General features: G+C 35.2%; 1 protein-coding gene across 5 annotated transcripts in view; it reads right to left on the reverse strand.

The window, feature by feature from the left end:
* Positions 1–1,859: 1,859 nt before the first annotated feature.
* The window catches only part of Plag1 (PLAG1 zinc finger), a 44,030-nt gene continuing 32,526 nt past the window's right edge, over positions 1,860–13,363 (reverse strand). For 2 of the 5 annotated variants that reach the window (XM_004653346.2, XM_045144732.1), the window contains 3 exons: positions 8,638–8,736; positions 5,603–5,961; positions 1,860–5,076 (listed from right to left, as the gene is read on the reverse strand). In XM_004653346.2, coding sequence (XP_004653403.1) covers positions 3,819–5,076; positions 5,603–5,844 — 1,500 coding nt within the window. In that variant the 5' untranslated portion in view covers positions 5,845–5,961; positions 8,638–8,736 and the 3' untranslated portion in view covers positions 1,860–3,818. Of the gene's footprint in view, positions 5,077–5,602; positions 5,962–8,637; positions 8,737–11,052; positions 11,134–13,363 lie in introns of those variants that run through there. The other 3 variants (XM_045144733.1, XM_045144734.1, XM_045144735.1) reach the window with 3 other exon arrangements.

Below are 13,363 nucleotides of genomic sequence, written 5' to 3' on the forward strand. Positions count from 1 at the left end.
TTTTAACTTATGGACTGGGAAGACAGTGTGCTTTGAGACACGTAAACCTTGTAAAAAATAAACCATTGTAAAACCTTATGAAAAGACACACACTGATTCTGTGCAATATAGCAGATTGATAAGAAAACACTGTAAAAATGTACCTGTTTAAAATATTATCTACCATTTTTGTACACAAAGCATCATATATCAAAGGCCTACATATATATCATCTAATGGCACTTGAAACACATTATAATAAGTTTTAAAATAAAAGGCATAACCTATAAGAAAGTTTCTGTAAAGGTTTAGATTCATTTTGAAAGTGCTATATCTTGTAATATGTGTAGTATAGAGGTTGACCAAGCTCTATTTCTTAAAAACACCATTGGCCTATAACATGTGTATTGCTCACTAGATGGATGATCCTGAAGATATGTACTCTATTAACATTCATTATTAGCTTAAAAAAAGCAATCAGCTCTGGCTCATGTTTCAGTCAGTATATGGTTTTTAAAAACCGCTACTGTCCAAATTAACACAATATATCACTATATTCCACAAATGACTAGGGAAAAAAAAGCACATGCAACAAATACACAGCGCAAAAAAAAAAATAAAATTCAAAACAAAACAAAACCAAACAAAACAAAAAAACCAAACAAAACACTAACTGAAATCAAAAGGTTGCACAAAGAGAGGTGCATGTTCAGCCAGGACAACTGAAGTTTTACAAAGCTGAACTAGGTAAGAAGATTTTAAAATGAAAGAATAACAGTGACCAATAGAAAGGTGGTATTTGTATATGTCAATGGATAATATTGCTTACAGTGCCAAGATCCTTCCACATTCACAATGCTGTGGCTGGTGACCTAGTCTGCACACACATGTGGAAGTCAAACTGAATGAGGTTCAATATCTTGTCTGAGGTCCAAATTCTATACTATTTTATTTCATGTTAATTCCTTCCCTTTTTTTTTTTTTAAACCCAAGCTAAGGCACTATTGAAAATTTCAAGAATGATGATTCTGGCCACTGGAAAATAAAAACAGCATTGGCAATAACCATCTTTAATTATATCTACTTCAAATGAAAATAAGTGACAAATTTTTCTAGGAAATAAAAAGAGCCAATTCTGTGTTATGTCCTTGTTAGAACACTGTGCAATTAAAATAAACAAGCTGCCTGATCTTTATTAGAAAATCTATCAAAAAGGATTTAGTGACCACTGCAGTCAATTTAAAAACAAATTAGCTGAATTCCTCTTAGTTTGACATGTTATTCAAGCCTGTGGGGCAGCAACAGGCAGTGTACATATAAAAATTAAGACTCTACAGTTTTAACACTGGTGCCCTGAAAGATGTGTTTGAATTCCATGCAGGGCGAGATTTAGGATAAAAAATATATTTATATATATACATATATGGCGCCATCCCATTTCCAAAATGTTTTATTTCATAAATCCTGGTACTCCCTTTTTTAATTAGCAGTGAAATACAGCCTATGAAGGCCAATGTCTCAGTTCATTAATTTGATTTTTTTCTCAAGCAAATCTTAGAATAAAGTAGTGCTTTCATACTTGCTATTTGTGAACTCTATTTAAAAATAGGTTTTTCTATTTACTTGTGCTCTGTCACCAAATTTCTTTTTTTCTTTTTTCATGGTGATTAAAGCAATACTGAACACTAATCATTCAACTAAAGATTTAGGTAAGCAATCTGTTTCATAGAAACTAAAGGAAGCAGTAATGAAGCAGAGCGAAAAGCCTACTTTCAAAGCACATATTCTCCTAACAAAAGCTTAGGAGCAGTTTGAAAATTTAAAACATGTATTTCCTTATTAACATATATAATTTTAATGCCTTTGGAACACACTTTTTTAATAAAATGTATTTTTCATAATAAAATTTAAATACATACGTATAAAAACTACTGCTCCTAGGATTAAAAAAAGCAGGAGCATGACAAAGTATCAGGAGCCAAAGCTCCTTCAGAGAGCAACTTTGATTCTATGAAGTGCGGTACTCGTGTGTGCATATATAACATATAGAGTGAAACCCCCATTTACATTATTACAATTTACATTTCTCCACAAATTATACTCCTCCCAAATATTTTAAATAATGCACTATATTCAGTAATCTGCACTCATTTTAGGAATGACTGGTAAACAATGCAATCTGCAGTGATAACTGGCCCTATAAGAGGGGATGAAACGCCCAAGTAGGGCTAGTGAGTGCTCAACACTATTTTTCTTTCTTTCTTTCTAAAAGAGATATATACTCTTCTATAAACCAAACCCACCCCACCCCAACAAATGGGGTCCCCAAATAAGGTGTTAACAAGTGCTTAATAGATATGTCTTTTATGCTGATGCCCCAAATGATCCTTAGGAAAATGTAGTAATTGGACATGTTACAGCGGCTGTCTAATGCGAGGAAAGCCCATCATTACTGTGTTCTATGAACACCAAAGCTGTGCTGTTTCCACATGGAGATAGTGCGTGTTTTACTCACTTTGTTATCCTCTACAAACATTTCCTCTTGTTTCCCAGATGTGTAAAAATGGGGTTTTACTGTATATATTTTTAGTTGTGTAAAAAATCCTTTGTGGTCATTCATCAACTAGGTTTTAAATGTGTTTAAATTTTCACCCAAACAATAGGAAAAGATGGATTTACATGGCTAATAAAGATATCATGTGGGTAAGATTGTTGTTGTTGTTTTCTGCTTTTGGCTTTTAAGAAAGATGTACTAAATTCAGCAAGAACTGATGCAAGGGGTGTGCTTTCACTTGTCCTTCAAGAGTCAACCCTGGTAGCATTGGACATGATCCTTAGCTACATTTTCCAGGTTAGCCATGTGCTTCGTATCTTCCCGCTGGCAAGTCTATCACCCTGAGAGGTGGAGGCAGCCCACTATGGCCATTAGCATACTAGCTGCCTATAGTTCCACAATGGCTTTGGACTCTGGACTAACTGTGGACAAGCAAGCAAAATGTAACTGCTGCTATACTTGAGCCACCTTCTGGCTGTGAAAGGTGGAAAAGACTAAACAAAGCTGTCTACATTCTGATTCTGAAGGCTTCAATGCTATATACATTGTTAGTATTATTAAACAGAAAGATAGCAAGGCTGAAATGTAGCAGAATAGCCTGTTTAATTAAGGGTTAACTATTATTAACACAGAACGCCATGCTACCTTACTCGGGGGGGGGGGGTCTCTTTTTTTCTAGATACTAGAGATTTGTTTTTAGGTTTTGTTTTGCTTACATGCTCACATTTTAGCAAATATTTTAGTCAGACAATAGCACATCTTCAAAATATACTGATCTGAAATTATGGTTTTTCTAAGAAATCACTATCATCTCTCCAAACTGCATTCTAAATACATTTAAAATTTTAATCATGAATCTATTTCGTGGCTAGTGAAAAATTTAAAACTTGAGTTTTTCACAAACATTTCATAAAATTTATATTCTATTGCAGATTTGTAAAACTCAATGAGCCAAATGTCAAATTGCTATTGGACAAATATGAAAATTTCAAGATCTAAAAGAAACCTGAAAATGGGGCTTGTAAAACCTTATTATTAATCATGGCTTTCCTATGTGAAGTAACGCTTAGACTATGACAACTGGCAGTGGACCAGGAAAAGCAGCCAGGTAGACATAACTGAACATGAATGGTTCTGAAGCTCTTTTAAGAAGCTAGTTCCTACTTTACACTGGCTTAATGAAACCTGGTACTCACAAAAGAAGATAGTTTTATGTTACCTTGAAGTAGGCACTAAAATAAAAATGTTCGAAGGCAGGGCTACACAGCCACCTCTGCAACAGACCCTACTGAAATGCCTGATGGAAGCGTGGCAGGGTGGTGCTGGTGCTCAAGCTGCTGGTGAAAGCTGCTGACAGTGAATGCAGAGAGCCAAGCCCTACAGTGTTGGCAGGATCCTGAAGGTCCTGCGCTTGTTGGGGGAGCTGGGAAACAGAAGAATGGGCTTCATCCTGGGAATAGCTCATTCCAAGGCTCCCCACTGAGAGAGGATTATAGGGAGGACCATTTAATGGTATGAAATTGAACAACTGAGAAAAATCCAATGCTGGTGTGTTGATGGGGTCACTAATAGAAATAGAACTTTTTGATAGGGAGAGGTCCCCTGTACCATCATCTAGGGACCCACTCTGGGGCTCTAACCCTAGCTTAGATGATGATGCTTGAGAATCCTGGGATGAAGAGGGCACACCCCCTTGTAACTCCATCAGGTAGCTCTCTATTTCTCCCTTTAATGGCTGTTCTTTTTCAGGAATAGAAATTGCATATGAGGTAGAACTGAATGGATATTTGAAAGAAAGGTGGTGAGAGGGATGAACAGCATCCATATCTATGGGGCACGTCATTCCCAAAGGTAAAGTTGTGATCATTTGGTGAGCAGATCCTGAGCTCTGCATGGACTGAAATGGAGTGTTGTAGAGGTTTAACTGCAAAGTGTTTGTGAATGGCTTTGACAACAGTTCACTGGAAGGTAAGGACATCACCGGAAGGAGTTCATCTTTTATAGGCACGGACACGTTGCAGGTGAATGGGTCCAGGAAATCTACCGGTTCAGTTTTGACCTTCAGAAGCTCCTGATTGTGACTCTTCTTCATATGTCGAGTGAGGTGATCCTTTCGTCCAAATCTCTGTGCACAGTACTGACAGAGGAAGTCCTTTCTTCCTGTGTGCACCACCATGTGTCTTCGGACATCCTTCCGGGTGTAGAATCGGCGGTCACAATGCTCACATTGGTGCTTTTTCTCCTTCACCCCCCCAGATGACTTTCCTGCATGAGATTTAAGGTGCTCCAGGAGCACACCCGTGCTTTCAAAAGTCTGCAAACATACCTTGCAGGTGAGGTCGCCACTGGTAGCAGCATGCAAGGCCAAATGTCGTTTAAACCCAAGCTTGGTGTTGTAGTTCTTGCCACACTCTTCGCATTTGAATGTCTCTTTGTTGGGGTCATGTGTATGGAGGTGATTCTTCAGGTGATCTTTCCGGTGAAACATTTTCTCACAATAATTACACTTGTGGGTTTTCTCAGGAGAGTGAGTAGCCATGTGCCTTTAAACACAGATATATTCTGTAAGTGGTTATCATGGGCAAAAAGGTATGTCTTCACTTTTCAAACGGGTAGCTAAACTAGTATGCTATCACATACTTCCCTTCATAATGGATCTGCTTAACTAATATACACCACAGGATAGTTAATACACCTAAATACTGCAAAACTTGAGCCATTTAAGATGCCACTTTAGTGTTGACTGATTTTTAACTATCACTACAAAGCAAACAAGCAAGACTGAACATACTCACGTTAATGTCCATACCCTTTCTTGTTGATATTTCTTTCTACAAATGGAAATTCTACTCTCATTATGCATTTTACTCAAAAAAAACCCCAAAAACAAAACACACTAATACAATAGTATGTGATTTCGAACACTAAAAGCTAGCCAGTCTAATCTACTTAACATTTCCTCTCTGCAAATCAGCTGAGAAATGTGTATACAAATACATACACTTACAATGGCTTCAAATGGCCAACATAAGAGAAAGTATAATCTGAAAGACAAATAGAGTGTAATACCTTTGTAATTTGTACTTAGAAACAAAGGCCTTGGTGCAGTCTTGTTGTGTGCACTTGTAGGGCCTCTCTCCTGTGTGAGAGTAGGAGTGAACCTTTAATTTCTCAACACTGTTAAAGGCCTTGTCACACAGTTGGCAAGGAAAGTTTTTTCTTGGTTTGGTTTCACCACGCTTACGTTTCCCTGAAGGGACTTTCTGGGTATCTCTTACTTCTGACAAATCACCAGGAATGACAGTGGCCATCGCAGCCTAAACCAGGCCTTCTTGTTGGACACTTGGGAACTGCCCAACTCCACTAAATGATATAGCTTTAGGTGGCTTCTCAAGTTTCATGTGGTCGTAAAAGAAAGCAAAAAGGGACTGGAAAAAAAAATAAGAAACAACTAGTTTGTAACTAAACTCAATTTTTTAAAAGTTTATTTGCTATGTGATGCTTTTGAATTAAAAAGAAACCATAAAATGGATTCAGCTGGTCCCATGTAATATCTGTAGGTTTCTTCATATTTGTCAAAACACATATAAATGCATTGCTCAGAATGAACAGCTTGTACATACCCTGAAATTCTATCTGACAAATACTGTACTTAAGCATAGCAATAGTGATTTCAGGAACTCTCGGGCGGCATCACAATATGACTCTAGAAGCACATTATTTAGCTTTGATTTTCACCAGGGATTAAAAACACAAGTCTGATTGAAGTATAAAAATGTTTCTGCTTCTTTGTGTGTGATTTAAAGGTCATATTAGGAGATTAAGAGATGTATTATGTGCCCTCTATAAACACTGCACAGCTACCTTTATTCACAACCTATTTTGTTTCTGCTTCTTCATGTCTAAAAGTCATCTCAGTATGTGCGCATCAGCTCCAGGCACACGGCATTACAGCAACAAACAGAGGAACACCGAAAACTCTCAGGTACCTTATGAACCACTGAGCCGACAGAAGACTTAAAACTCAGACAGCAGAAGCAGAAAGAGTTGAATGGACCACCTACTGTGAAAATTTACTCTTTCAACCAGTGTCATCATCCTCTATGGAATTTCTGAATCAAGAGTAGAAAGGTTTAATCTTCATAACAAATATTCTTGAAATGGTAAAATCTTTGATACCATGTTAGGTGAAAAACACCATTCCCTGTTATTTTGAGGGAAATAGTTTCTTTAATTTTCTTCTTCTTTTTTTTAATATCAGAGAAGGATTATCCTCACTGGGTACATTGAGGTTAGTAGATAAGCTTCCCCAAGAGCTGAATAGATCAGCCTTTGACACACCTGTAACCTGAGTGCAGCACACCTGTTGGGGTTTCTCACAGCACACAATATCTGTGCAAGAACACATCATCACAGAGGTGTTTCAGGTTGGTCAAAGGTGTGTCAGAGTTTCAATTCATTATCAGTGCTGTGAGAAAGAATAAAATGTATATATGGTACAGCAAAGAGTATGTCTTTTTAAATTTAAACATCATTAAATTGAATTAAAATCTACATAGATAAGAGATAAATACAACTGTATTTCTCAGACTAAGATAATCAACTCCTCAAAGAACCAACTAGTATAAGTTAAATGATTCCTCAAGGTTCCTTTTTGTCAAAAAAGTATTTTTATTTATTTACTTTATTTATTTGGGGTGGGGGAGAGAATGGGCACACCAGGGTCTCCAGCCACTGCAAATAAACTCCAGATGCATGCGCCACCATGTGCATCTGGCTTACATGGGTACTGGAGAATTGAACCTGGGTCCTTAGGCTTTGCAAACAAGCACCTTAACTTCAAAAACATCTCTTCAGCCCCTCCTCAAAGTTTCTTTACAGTAGTTCAGTGGGGTTATTTTCAAGAGACCACAGAAATGGTAATATCTGCAAACTCTTTCTGATCTTTAAATCAAAAACTTCAATGGGGCTATCCACTACTGATGGACTGGATTTTCCATCAAACTGTGTATTAAAAAAAAAAAGAAAAGAAAACTAAGTTTTATATCTCACTTGTGTTTTAGCATTACACTTGACACTTGCCTTTATAAGCTACGTCTATTACTCATTTTCAGAGATTCCAATTATACTTTTATAGGCCTTCTAAATACCTATTTTCTGGGAAAAAATTATGTGTATCTTATATATTTTTGTATTTTAATGTACAGGCACCAAGCAAGCAAAATATAGCAATGATCCACTAATTTGACAGAAGCAGTAAAGTATACAGGTAAGTTGTCAAATGTCCTCAGATACAGGTAAGGCCTTTGTATAGTTCAAATTTCAACATAATACTAACAAATTACAACTAGCATCATTAATGCTAACATAATGTGTTCCCCTTGCTGTGAATGTTATGAATCTTAAAGACTTGTTCTTTTCTGGTTATATTCTCATTCAGAAAGCTTCTTTGCCTCCCCCCAAGTCATGTCTAAGCAGCTATTCTGCCATAACTAGTAAACTAGTATAAAAGCATTATGCCATGACAAGAAAAAAATTAATTTTCATTATTTGATTTCCTAACTTGATATTTTCATGCACCTATTTAATTATATACAAGTCAATAATTACCCAATTGCAGAATATAAAAAGAATATAAAATATCTAAATTTTGGAATATGACTAGTGTTTGAAAATATTTCAAAGATTGATCATAACTGCCATTATGTTACTAAACCCAATTGTGGTACAGATAATTGCAGTTTGAAAAGCAACTTTCATGTTACTAAAAAAGCATTCAAAGTATACCATAAAACAATATCTCAAATTTGGTTATATTAAAATTGATGACAATCAATATGAGTAATAAATGAATTGCTATTTTTGGATGTACATACTGAGCAATGAAGAACTGCACTGATTTCAAATATTACACTTTTCTAAGACCAGCTGAAAAATTTTCATGGCTGATAATACCTTTATATCATTGCATTGCAGAAATGAAATTAACTTTAGTATAAAGTTGTAAACTTATCGTTAGTTGACCGTACACATAATATGAACATCTACTAAGTGCTTTAAGAGTTGCATGCATGTAATTACAGTGGTTTTTGTTTAATGCATACCTGATTGCAGGTGGAAAAAGCCTCAAACTCTGATCTTAGCCAGTCCCATTAACTCTTCGTGGAAGAGAGTGGAATCCAAACCTTCCCATTTTGGCCAATCTATGGGAAAAAAAAAAAAAAAAAAAAAAGAATGGACTACATTCTAAATAGAACTAGTGTGTAAATGATAGAAAATCAAGAACAAAGGAACTGCAATTTCATAGCACATGCTCATATTCCTCTCTACTTATGAAACATGCATTAATTTTTGCCAAATGCTTACTTTTATTTCTCTCAGCACCAAATAATGCAGAAATCAAAAGCAAAATAGGAATATCTACATAAATGACAACATGTGATGCTGAGTGGCTCCCCGCTTGTTTTCTAAATTCAATTTAATGTTTTTTATTTTCAATCTAACTTTCCCACCAAGAAAAATGGATATTAGGGTTACTGTTTATAAACTAAGCTAACAAAAATTTATTATAATAAATTTATTATAACAGAAGAGACAAACCCTGTTTCTTCCCAGAGAGTGCATCTCGACTGGCATCACAGCACTCCCATCCACACTGTGCATACGAGAGACCGGGGCTTCTCAGAGCCACACTTCTGCTACCTACAGCACCTGACAATTTACACTCAAGAATACTGTAGCATTGTTGGATATAGCCATAACTCTGTGCTGTCTGGATTACAGAGCATGCAAGGGAAATTAAATATAAGATCGGTACAGGAGGAAAGTGTCAGGAAGAAAGCATTGTGTTTTGTGTAAGATCACTGTTGAAAAAATTTGTAAAGTTATTTTTCTTAAAAGTGCTGGTTAGTAGCAATGTGTTAATAATTATTGATCATACAAGAAACAGGAAAAAGAATTAGATCCAAAGTAAAAAAGATACAGAATTATACAGAGTACAAGCCATCCAAAGATTAGTAAACTCTGTGTATTTTAACAATGAGTATTCAGAAGTTGTTATTTATAAGAACTTGAGAGGGATAATATAAATCAAACTGTTAAACAACAACAGCAAAAGGAAGCATCACAGGTTAAATACAAATAACTAAAGTTCTAAACACCAAACTAATAATATCACTAAAGATAAAGGTTTCATACTTTGGGGATTTGATATGTTAATAAAGTATTTGATAGAGGACTTCAAGCATCATTACAAAATTACTAAGGGTATATATGAAACCAGTATTTTATTATTATTTAAAAAAAACATTTAGACCAGTAACTAGTAAACAGTATATAAAAAATTAAAGCAAAAGCCCCATTTAAATAAGACACAGGGCATGCACAAATGGAGAAATTCTACACAACACATCTTATAGGACGATAAAATGAACTAGAAATGCTCACTTGCCCAACCCCGAGAATGTATTGCATTTCTGATGGGGTAGTTAGGAAAATGAAAGACCATTCTGTGTAGCTTCTAGCTCACAAGTACTGCATACTTTCACCTCTATCACCTCCCTGAGTTCAGTCAACTTGAGAAACAGATGCATTTACTCTTCATCTTTGCCACCTAAGCATTTGATGGTCTCCGTGTGGTCAAGAAGGGGTTTATATTCTCAAATTCTTATTTCATTTTTACTTTACTGCATTCTTTGACATGAGGAGGTTAGCAAATCAACTACCAAGGGGATAGATTCTGACATGATATGTAGAGGATCAGAAGAGGGGACAGTGCAATTTTTTTTTTTTCTATGAAGGTTGCCAAATAAAACCCACCCCCCAAAGATAAACACAAGACTTAAATTTAACAGACAGTTTGCAGAGCAAATCTTAAATAATCAAGTGTTAAAACAACTGGTTTTTCTATCTGAGTAGATGATATGGGCAGAATTAAATCTAAAACCAAAGCTAGCTAATAAATGATAAATTTGTGTATTTTTTGTTATAAATTTACTGCCTTTCAAATATATTCATGAGATTTTTTAATCTATGCTTACTTCTCAATGGCATTTTATAATAAAATATTTTAGCATGTAAATATTTTCATATAGTTTATAAGTATGTTTTTTGTTTTGAAACAAGAGTATTGGAGATACTCCAATAGCCTACAAATTACCCTTGCTAAGTATCTTATATTCTGAATTCAAATAATAAATAAAGCCATCATTTAAATTTAGTTTACTTTTAAAATATAGCTCATAAATTATGGTTAATTCCTTTAAGTTTATCTTATGTTAAATTCCTATTTGCTGCCAAATAATTTTAAAGAATTGCTAATTATTTCTCAAAACAAAGAAAATCAGAAACTGATTAGAATTATGTGGATTGACAGGAGACACACACAAAAGTACAGTTTGTATATACATAATTCTAAGATGTTAAGTAGACTTATCTATGAACTCTCTTCTATATGACCAAGAAAAACCTGAAAAAACATACTCAGATTACTGTTCTAAAAAGTCTGGAACAAAACTTACATTCATGTTTCTCTTTTCTACTTATTTTGAAAGCTTATCAAAGATTGGTTACTATGCTGTTCAAGTGATGAAAATTCTTCTCCGCCTTGGCCTGAAGAATTGTGAAAGAAGGTAGAAAACATGCCCATTTTCAGTTGCTCTAAGGTGAGACAGCATTTCAGAATACACTTCCAGTATCTGATGGCACCAAGACAGGCAAATATCCCCCAACCATGGGACAACTTTGAATAGATAGTAACAGTAGCTAAGGGAATATTGTACACTTCTGCACACAGGTTTGTCTTCCTGTGCTTTACTATGCAATAGTATTCCTATAAAATAGTGACTTATACAGAAAAAGAACAAGCAAAATAAATCACACACCAGAGAGTCCACTACAACTAATTCCTATGAGATACCAGGCAAAAAACAGGTCCATATTGAAAATTTCTGTATTCTAAATCCTGCAGTGCTGACAGTTGCTTTGTTAACATATACAAATTTTTATAACTTACCTGTGTTAATAATTCTTTCATTTTTAAGTCAAACAGGTTTTGTAAAGACAAATGCTATCAACTATTAATTCTTGATTCTTCCTTATAGTAACCATAACAAAACATTAGTACACAATTCAGAAAAACAGTAACATTGGATTAAAACATTTTCCATAGGGAGTAAAAAAGGTAGATCATAAAATGAAACTTACCAGTTGATAATATCTTAATTCATATATGAAACACTACTAGAGATGTCAATAATATGAAAAAAACTAACCAGATTACATAAACTGAAGATATTCTGAAGAAAGCACAATAGTACATGTAGAACACTTCTTAAACAACAACAACTTCCTTGATCCTGGACAGTAACTTGGAAGTTCTTACAGACACTTCCATAAGTCTGTAAAATCCCTTATTAGTGAATAAAAAACTATCTTGCAATTATAAAAACTTAAGAGAGCATGGACAATCAGCTGTAGGCAGCTCAGGGGCAGAGTCATGTCAGTTTTATTCACTGCTGTTTCCCACAAATGGCAGGAATATAACTGTTGAATGAAGGAGAAAAATTAAAATAGAGCAAGTGTTTATCACCAACATAATGACCTACAAGCTTGCTCACTATGACAGCAGACATAAGACAGAAAATGTGTATTCAAGTCAAAGATAATATAGTATGGAAACATTTGGTCCAACACATTGAAGAAGCCAACAGAAAGAGGCATTCTGTTGAAATTTAGTACCTATTTGAAAACTATGAGGTTAAGAGATAGCAATTATAATAATAAAGAGCTGTTTAAAATACTCATTTTGCTTCTGACAGAAAGAAAACTAGCATGCTTTTACTGATGATATTATTTAGGAATAAGCACGAGCAGACAGCATCAACCAAGCCCCACTCAATAAAAATTTCTAAATGGAAAACATGCCTAAGACCTGTGTTGGTATGTGGCACGAAGCAGGAAAGACGGCAAGACATCTGGGTGGGGTTGCTGAACTCTACAGGGAAAGAAAGAAGCCAGAGAGCCCACTGAGAAGCAGGCAACACAGCAAGGAGGTTCATTGACTCACCTGAATTCTAGGTCCTCAGAGAGCTCAATACCTCAAGCATGGAAAACTACAGTACTTTGTTTTCTAAACGAGATGCCATAAATCAATACTTCAGTAAAGAATCAGGATGCCTTTTCTGAATTACTGTATTTGTTTTTTTTTCCAACTCATTTTGAAGCAATTCATTAAAATATGGCTCTAGGACAATCTTTTTTAAAAATTTACTACAAAATTGGCCTTCCTTGTATCTAGAAAAATCTTAAATGTAATATAGAATAAAATACTAGAGAAGCGAGAGGACACAGCCCATCTTTTTGTTCTTAAGAATAGCTAAGAAAATGTCAAGGAATTTTAAAGCTGACATTCCAAAGTTACCAGAAATCTGAGAGTCAGTTTTCCTCATCACGGATGCAGTGAGGACACTGCTTCCAGTCCAGGTACTCTCTAGAGGACTCACCCAGAACCCGAGGTTCTTGATGAAGACAGAAGTCAAGCAACAGTGATCTTCCAACTCACACACACTTTCCCTTAGTGTTTATTTTATACAGCAGAAATGCCATGGTGAGTTAAAGAGGCTTTTTTTCTCTTTTAAAACTCTCTCTTAATGATGACTAACTTAGAAGCCAGCATTACATTTAAAATTTTGTGTATGGGGGTTCTCATGATTGTATATTCTTATGAAACTAAACACCACAGAGTAGATGGGGGTATTTTTGTTTTGTTCATGTAGGGCAATTAGTATTTGCAAACAGGAAATGAGAGAATTGTGCAAAAGAAAAGCAATG

Source organism: Jaculus jaculus, chromosome 2 (assembly GCF_020740685.1).
Source record: "Jaculus jaculus isolate mJacJac1 chromosome 2, mJacJac1.mat.Y.cur, whole genome shotgun sequence".
NCBI lineage: Eukaryota > Metazoa > Chordata > Mammalia > Rodentia > Dipodidae > Jaculus > Jaculus jaculus.